This window comes from Mugil cephalus, chromosome 15 (assembly GCF_022458985.1).
Source record: "Mugil cephalus isolate CIBA_MC_2020 chromosome 15, CIBA_Mcephalus_1.1, whole genome shotgun sequence".
In the NCBI taxonomy this organism is placed as follows: Eukaryota; Metazoa; Chordata; class Actinopteri; order Mugiliformes; family Mugilidae; genus Mugil; species Mugil cephalus.
The window spans coordinates 4,396,624-4,405,729 of record NC_061784.1 but is presented as its reverse complement, the minus strand read 5'-3'; the positions used below and the strand labels follow the sequence as shown (position 1 = coordinate 4,405,729).

General features: G+C 40.9%; 1 protein-coding gene across 2 annotated transcripts; it reads left to right on the top strand.

Annotated features, from left to right (window-relative positions):
• The first annotated feature begins 3,474 nt into the window (after positions 1-3,474).
• Positions 3,475-8,487, top strand: LOC125020740 (T-box transcription factor TBX3-like). Of its 2 annotated transcripts, XM_047606217.1 has the most exons (8): positions 3,475-4,107; positions 4,499-4,766; positions 4,852-4,998; positions 5,286-5,362; positions 5,443-5,606; positions 6,153-6,251; positions 6,342-6,694; positions 7,284-8,487. In XM_047606217.1, exons 1-8 carry the CDS (start codon positions 3,752-3,754, stop codon positions 7,698-7,700), a joined length of 1,881 nt encoding a protein of 626 aa, XP_047462173.1. In that variant the 5' UTR covers positions 3,475-3,751; the 3' UTR covers positions 7,701-8,487. The 2 variants fall into 2 exon arrangements, with proteins under 2 accessions (XP_047462173.1, XP_047462172.1); XM_047606216.1 differs by having other exon boundaries at positions 6,153-6,694.
• The last annotated feature ends 619 nt before the right edge of the window (positions 8,488-9,106 follow it).

The window sequence follows — 9,106 nt, the reverse complement described above, 5'->3', positions numbered from 1 at the left end:
TCTCTGCTGTAGTTCAGAAAGACCACTGAAATCTGAGAAGGTGATACCACCATGAATCTATCAGACACGAAGGGGCACACATTTCCATGTAAAAGCACATAATGTGCTTGCACTATGTTCATATGTTGTAATGAAAAATACAGTCTGTCAGAGGGTAAAGCAACTCCCTAATTCAATACATATATTAGTTTTTTTTTTTTTATTTTATTTTTTTTTTTTTTTACTGTAAGGCATCTTCCTGCTATTTGAGCCACTATAATCCCAGGATCTAGATCTTTCAGTCAAGATAAACAGATCCATGTGTAGTGTCTGTTATATTGCCAACATGATGTCATACTTAAATCAAGACACTGCAAAGCCTAGACAACACTTGAGGTGACCGATCTTTAGACCTCTCTGCTCAGCCTTAAGTCCACACCTCAGTTATCTTCCTGTCCTCTTCCTCCCGTTAGTCATTTAAGACTACTCTCCAACTTTCAGGTGTACTTTACTGCCTTGCCCTTTAGATGACTTGCCAGGAACTCTCAGTGGCCTAACATTCTTCTGAATTTGTCCCAGGTGTGGACTGTGACCAGAGAGGTGAAATGCATGCGCCATCACTCAGATTGATTGCCTCCTTCCTGTTCTGGTGCTCCTCTCATGCCGCCAGCTGGAGCCGTAGAAGAGGAAAGTGGGGGCGCATCATAGACCATCCCTCATGATAGTGCTGAGTGAAGGAAAGCAGAGCCAGGCAGCGCCACCGCTCCCCTCTTCAACTCACTGTGCTGTTGATGGCCGCGTCAGGCAGGCAACCGCAAACTTCTTCTCTTTGAATATTTACAGGGAGGAATGGACCATGATGTCTTCCCAACTTTCTTCTCTTAATCATTCCTCTCTGATCTCATCCTATGGCTATGATTGCGAGTTATCGTTCTCTATCTTGGGAGCCATTCATCATTATTTTTTGGGATCACATCCTGCCTCAGCCTTTTCTTCCTTGTAACTGTCAGGCAGCACTCCACTTCACCTTGCACTCATTGCAGATTGGCTCAGCACAGAGATGAGTATTTTTTATATATATATAAAAAGGCTAACTTCACAGACAGTGCAAAGATCATCCTATAGCTCCATATGTAACTTTTTTGCATGTATTAACAAGAGGGTTCATATTCACATTCTTTTATGGAGGAAAATAAAAACATACTGAAAAACACATTGGAAATTGTACAAATAACATGCAACATTGTCATCACAGCTGCTTCATTCACATCATTAGATCTGAAGATTTAAGATGAATTTATCCTAATTTCATTTAGGTTTTCTAGCTACTCCACATATTAAGTATTTAATCCACGACATATACACACGTAGCCAGTGGTACACATCTAGGTTTGAGGGCAACCTAATGCAATAGACAATTACAAAAATGTATGAAGAGAGAGGAGACGGTTTAGAAGGTTTAGATGACACATCAGTATGGTCAGGTTTTTGTGGTGATCAACATAGAAATAAAGAGTGATCTGTAACACAAACTGCTGTCAAAAATTGTGTGAGGATTTTTTAAATTTTTTTTATTCTGTTGGTCATAATATCATAAAAAAAAAAGGCTAGCAGGGGCCCACTGGCTCATTCATCCACCAGGGCTGGGACTCACAGTATTATTGCTGAGGGGGTTAACCTGCTGCTCCGGTCTTATTTCCTCAGTTTAAAGGTTTAAAGGTGAAAGCAGGGCAGTCTGTAGGCTACAACAAAAACTGGAACGGGCAACTTGAGGATTTGGAGAGCTTAAATGTGAAGTGACAGGAGAGAGCTCTTGGTGCTTTGTGGGACGCCAGCAAACCGGCGCCAAGTCTGCCTTAATTAAGAGAATCACCATATCTGTAATCAGGCTTGGGGAGTAACGGATTACATGTAACGGCATTATGTAATATGCATTAAAAAAAACAAAAATCGGTAACTGTAATCGCTTACAATACAGGGAAAAACATGTCATCAGATTACCGGTATATTTTATACAAACAGGGGTTACTGGGCAGGATTACATATTTCAAATCAAATCTGCTACAAACAGCTGACACAACAGTGTCACACGCAATGATCATGCCATGATGTGCCCACACTGCCCATGGATCAGCAGCCCGGAATCACTGAAGAAATTGAGGCCACGGTCACCGTGTGGAAACTCCGACACCATTTTGAATTTTCATAGTCATCAAATAACGGCAAACACATCATGATGCAGTCTTAAGTTATGCCTTCCGGCAAAGAAAACGCTGTCTTCAATAATAGACTTGACTTGTATGTCTCCTATGTTTTACATTCTTGCCTACGCTCTACTGTATTGCTCTTCTGTAAATTATAACCAGAAAGGGCTATTGGCACAGGGCTATTAAGGCTAACTACTTCTGTGTGCACAGGAATGACTTTCAACAGATGATCATGTTTGACACAACTGTAGTTAAAGTCAATTAAATACGCTTCTAATCCGGTCTGTTTTAAGATGGACGGAGCACCAACGTACACATCAACAAACACCTGAAGAGGCTAGCGGGGCTAACTTTGTGGAGAGAGGAGCTAACCACGGGGCTAACTTATCATGCTGAGGCTGTTTTAAACTTGCTGCTGTTATTTGGCTGACTCTTTTAGTGAGTCTGTATGTTAGTGTGTATGTTTACAGGCTGATGTTTAGCTTTAGCGTTGCTGTCATTTATAGATAGAGAAGTAGGCTAACAGATTAGGCTGTTGTCTGCTAACTGGTACAGCGTCACTGCGTCCTTTAAGAATTCCTGTTAACATATTTTGTATTTAGTGCTCTAATGCTCGTGGTTTGAGCTTTTATCAGTTAACTGTATGGACTGATGGAGCGATAAGATGAACGTTCCGAGACAGACTGATGAGTTTGTCAACAAAGTTGGCTGTTGCAATGCAGTCTGGGATTTGTAGCAACAACGGCACTAGACTGATTGGAAAAGCTCGTTAAATATTTTGGCAACACTGGATAAACAAATGAAAAAAAAATACATAAAATAAAATAAATATAGATAGATAGATAGATAGATAGATAGATAGATAGATAGATAGATAGATAGATAGAGTGTCAACATAATATTAATAATAAATAATTAGTATTAAATTGTGTTGTTATATTATTATTATCATTACATAATTTACAGTTATGGTTTATAATCTACATTTCTAATTTAATGCTTACTCTTATTTGCTAATGATAATAATAATAACTACTAGCTTATTATCATTATAGTTACCATTGCTATTTAAATAATTTAAACTAGCCTGAAGGTAAAGCCACTAACTATTACAGCATTCATATGTTCTTCTTATTTATGCTATTTATGCATGCTGTCCCCATCTAGCCCTAAAATCCTTCTGTCTAACTCCTGTCTGAGCCTGAAACCACGCCCAGTGCTCGGCAATCGGTAGGGTGAAACACTGTCCAAAAACCAATTTGTCTCATTAGACTTCCACATGCAGGGGAGGACAGGCGCATTACAGTGAAAAAGACATCTCTTTGCCTCCCCCCTGTCTTTTCTTCTTGGTGCCATTGCAGTTATTTATTTATTTATTTTGTTTTATTTTTTTCAGTTTTAAACAAGTTTGTCCTAATATCTGCAGAAATTTGGAAATTTAAATTCCCTCTTTAGACTTCTTGGTCATGACTCAAAACTCACAAATTGGGTACCGTGGACGTAGACGCCCGTCGCGCCTGCAGCAAGTGCGAGGACTGGTGCTACCTGTCTGATCGGATGTCCCGATGAGAGATCCCGTTGACACAGCGGCTCCCATGGCTTATCACCCTTTCAGTGTCCATCGACCGGGTGCCTTGTCATTGTCCGCCTTCCTTACCACCCCTCAGCCTTCGCTTTTCCCTGAGCTGACTTTCCCCGACGTCGCCGCCCTCTCGGAGCCTCTGTCGGAGCAGGCTGCCTTGGACGCGGGACTGCACGCGGCTTTGGGACGCCAGACTCGGTCGGTCCGCCCGGACTCTTTGAAGAACCTGCAGCCAGAGCAATGGTGCGAGGATGACCCGAAAGTTACCCTGGAATCAAAGAATCTATGGAACGAATTTCACAAAATGGGAACTGAGATGGTTATCACAAAATCAGGAAGGTAAGAAGATGTTCCCAAGTATATGTCGGTGTAACCTTTTGTGATAATAGATGCCATACAAAACAACCTAAGACTAATTACAGAGTGCTGGCAGCAGGCTACAGACATTACAGTATCATGGTTATCATGTTCCTGTATCCACATTTGGAGAAAGATGCCACCAAATCATATTCTTTTCAATGAAGTCATAAGCTTGACAGTTAATTTACTTCCACTAGTCCATGGTTTAGTCCTGTAAGATCTGCTAGAAACCCCATTCTGATTATTAAATTTATTTATACCATATAATAACTGAAACCTGCCCCAAAAAAAGGACAACAGAAATCTCCCTGGTTTAAAACAATATTTGTCATAAATATTGACCCGTGGTAATTAAGCCTATCCGCTACAGGAGGATGTTTCCGCCTTTCAAAGTGCGAGTGGACGGCCTGGATGAGACAGCAAAGTACATCCTGCTGATGGACATTGTCGCGGTTGACGACTGCCGCTACAAGTTTCACAACTCCCGCTGGATGGTGGCTGGAAAAGCTGACCCGGAGATGCCAAAGCGCATGTACATCCACCCAGACAGTCCGTCCAAGGGAGAGCAGTGGATGAGCAAGCCAGTAGGCTTTCACAAGCTCAAGCTCACCAATAATATTTCGGATAAACATGGATTTGTAAGTAGCGCTCACTTCAGATTTGTCTCTGCGTGGTGGTCGATGCATGGCACCCACATTCATTTATGTTGTCTTTATTTTCCAGACAATTTTGAATTCCATGCACAAGTACCAGCCCAGGTTTCATATTGTGAGAGCCAACGACATAATGAAGCTTCCGTACAGCACCTTCCGCACTTATGTTTTCCCAGAGACGGAGTTCATCGCTGTCACTGCTTATCAGAATGAAAAGGTAAGTCCATGGTCATACAGGAGACCTGTCTAGACAGTTGAAATATATACTGTACATGGAATACACTGGACAACTACTTCACACTGATGAGTGGTTTATTTGTAGAGGAAAAAGGAGTCTGACACCTACTGAGCTGATTTATGATGCACATTTTGGAATCATAAGGCCTCAAAAGATCTTGCCAAATTATATGGATTAGTCCCACACTGCTTTGTGGTTACTGTGCAAGGAGCAGAATGTTTGCAACAATTTACTTGAGTTTTTTCTTTTCTGCTTTTTCCATTAAGATCACGCAGCTAAAAATTGACAACAACCCATTTGCCAAAGGATTCAGAGACACAGGAAATGGAAGACGAGAAAAAAGGTATTTACCGGAGCACATGTTAGAATGTCAGGGCGTACCTGAATGGGTTTGTGTGTGATCTCTATTTTAAATCTCCACAGGAATAAACTGTCAAACACTTCTACGCTGCACGAGAACCAAAGCAAAGCGGACCAGGACTGCGCTGATTCTGACGACTCGTGTGAACAACCCAGTACAAGTGAATCTTTTTATTCACCCCTGGAACTGGTGAGCAGCCCGCTGATGTCCACACCGACCTGTCAAGGTGGGTTCCCTTGGAGTGCTTTATGTCATTTGGCTCCCAGTATAAAATGGAGTGTGTGTGAACCCAACTAATGAAGGATTAAGCGTTAATCTAATCTAAGACTACACGTGGGCAAAGTAAAAGAACTCAGATCAGCTTTGAATCCACAATTTCTAATTTTAGCACTTGATCATTTCTGTGATTTTTAGATAAAAAAAGAGATAGCAATCTCTTTTTAGTAGATAATATTAATAACAATAATAATAATAATCAATACTGTATTGATCCCACATGAGGAAAATATTTTTTCTGCATTTGAAGCATCCATTCTTTCACAGCAGTTTGTACACTCGGAGTAGTAGGCTGCATAATTCCCAGAACAGACATTTAAATTTGTTTTGGTAGGATAAGCACAGTTGTTTTAGTTGTACTTGTAATGTACACTAATCCATCACAGTGTCACGATAAGCCAGCGTAAGTTCTATCACCTCTGTGCCCGAGAAGTCTAAACAAACTGCAGACAGGGAGATTTTGACTAAAAATATAAATAATGGTTTACTCCCACAGATGACAACACTATTGGAAGTGATTCAGATATCGATCTACAAGAGGATGCCATTGCCATAGCCGGTCGTTCCAGGACTGAACAGACTTTGAGTCTGAAAGGTGAGGCAATACTGCGGGCCAAGTCTGATGTCAGAGAGAGCGACAACAAACAAGGTGCACCAACTGAAAGAACAATATATTTATCTCCAGAGGATAGGTTCTCTATGGAGATGGACTGCTCAGAGAAGCACATGGATGGAATAAAAGATGGCCCCGTGCTGCTGCCATCTCAGCGGTCATCGTCCCTCAGTTCTGGTCAACGTCAGCCTTTGGATTTCTCAAGCGCTTACGGTCAACCATTTCTTAAGCTCGGGGCACCTTTGTTGTTTGATCCTGGACAGCTGTCGATGAGCCCAGAGGCTTCGTCCGTCATGGGTATGGGACACGTATTTTCCTCTTTGCCTGGAGTAAACCACTTAGGAAATGGAGGCCTATCGTCTCGAAGCGTCACATCTTCATCGCCCTTCATGTTTCGCCTGTCTCAGAACATGCTGGCATCTCAGGTACATATCAGGAGCACTACACAGAATTCGTTGTACCTGTACAGATCTTCTAGAGATCCTCCTGTGTGATGGACACAAGATAACACTCTTCATTAAGTTTTAAGCACCTCTAGACTGTACAGCCTATTTGAAGAAGTATTGATGAGTTGATATCCTAATGTTCCTACTTCCTCTAAAAAGAGCATCAACCGGCCTTCTGATCACTATCTAGTTTTTCCACTGAAAGGCAAAGGAATTATGCAAATAACAGTTTAAATACACGACATGAATAAGTGTTGAATAAGTGTAAAGTGAAAGCTCTTTTAAGTATGCAGGTCAGTGTCAAGCATAGTGTAGCTGGTGTTGAATCCTCTTTAGTTAATAGAATTAAATGAATTAAACTTACTGGTGCCATTCACTAACCCCTTGGCATCCTACTGTAAAATCACATTGAACTAAATCAAATGAATGAACGTGAAGCGTGTGTTTTATGTTTTGGTTAATGCAAGCCACATTTGTATTTTACAAGGATGTTTATTCCAATATGAGGAGATTAGAAGATCTGCGGTGTGGTATTTGGAATTCTGACAACTGTTACTTTTTCATACAGGGAGTCTCACTGTCACCTTTCGGAGGATTGTTCTCTTATCCATACCGCTACATGGCGTCTCCAGGTGCAGTTGCTCCAGCTCTCCCCTCCTGCCGCGCAACCTCCACGCTCAACAGAAACCATAGACACAGCAACTCCCAGCCTTGGTTGCATTTCAGCCCTTACCAGGTCCCAGCATCTGTTACCTCCAGACAAACTGTGCTAGCAAACAGATTAATGGGGAGGTCGCAGGCCCACTCTCAGCTGTCCAAATCTGGGAGCAGAGAATCAAGTCCCTTGTCTGACAATCACGGTTGCAAAATGAAGACCAAGAAGCAGACTGTTCCACTCAAAAGTATACCTGAGGGTTCCACTGATGAACTGCAAAATGTGCGTAATCCTACAGGGGGACTAGATGAATCACTTCCTCAACAATAGACTCTACTGTACATTGTTTTTATTTAGGAAGTTGCACAAAACTATCACGAATATTTAACTTGCCATTATTTGAACTTAAACCTGCCTAATAAACACTGATTTGGTCAGACTTAACACCAGAGTTACATGGACATAGACTTACGTTAGACCCTGACTACATACTGAAATAGGGTCATTAAACAACTAGAAACCGTGCCTGCACATAATAAAATGTGTAGGCAATTCTTCAACTAAACCTAGCCCAATTTGATCTATAGATACCTGAGCGCACACCAAATCAGTGTTTACTTACTTTGTTCTTAGTCCTGTATGTGCTAAATGAGCTATGCAAAACTTAAGGCCCAAAGTGGAACTCTCTATAGGACAATGATGATGTGCTTTAAACATAGTTAAAACACTTTTTTTTCTTTTTTTTTTTTACTGCTTTATTCTGTACAGTTGTGGAAATATTTTGCTTCTATTATTTTGATTTTAGTTTTAACTTACTTTAAATGTGACTATTGAAGCCTTCTGAGACTCAACGCTGTTACTGATGACTATTAAACCTGCCAATGAGATGCTAGGTGAGTGTTTACCCCCCGTGTGCCGTTTTCACATTTTGACATACCAAAGTTGCACAGAAAAAACTCAGGATATATATATATACATATATATGTCTATATATATGTATATATATATATTTCCCCCTGCACTTATGAGATCTGTCTAAATGTAAGCTGACAAGTGTTCAGTAATAAAATGATTGCTTTTGTGTTCCACAATTTAAATAAAGATGCTGTTCACATGCTTTCTGCAGTTGTCTTCATATTATTAATGTTTTGGGTTTTTCCTTTTTGTGAAGTTGCTGCACAGTGCACTCTAAAAGTTCCCTCCAATCTTACCTAGATAAGGTGCCACACACTGTGCTTGAACTCCAGAAGAGCTTAATGAACACTGTAAAGGTTAAACTGGAATTACATTGAGGATTCCAAACGCCAGCGAGGATCCAAGTCTGTCCGGATGTTAGGAGCGATCCTTTAAGTTAATTTAACTTAATGCACCTTTAATTCATGTAATCCTATTGCTTTGTCACATTAAATCAGCAAGGTTACAGTCTTTGACCCGTTACGTCTCTATGCTGATTCTGTCAGAACACATGCTCTGGTTGAGCACATTTTACACAATCTCTAAGGTCCAACTGCCATATTCTTCTTCCTCCAGTCACAGCCTCACACTAGTTAATCGCTCATGAACTTCACATGACGAGATCCCATCCTCAAGCTCCAGTCCTCACCACCCCCACCATCATTTTAGATCACACTGAGAGCAATGGGAGGCAGTTTATTTTAATTCTGACGTTACCTTCTTCTCAGTACACTGTCCACAAACAAAACGAACACACATTAATAAATGCAACGTTTATGTTA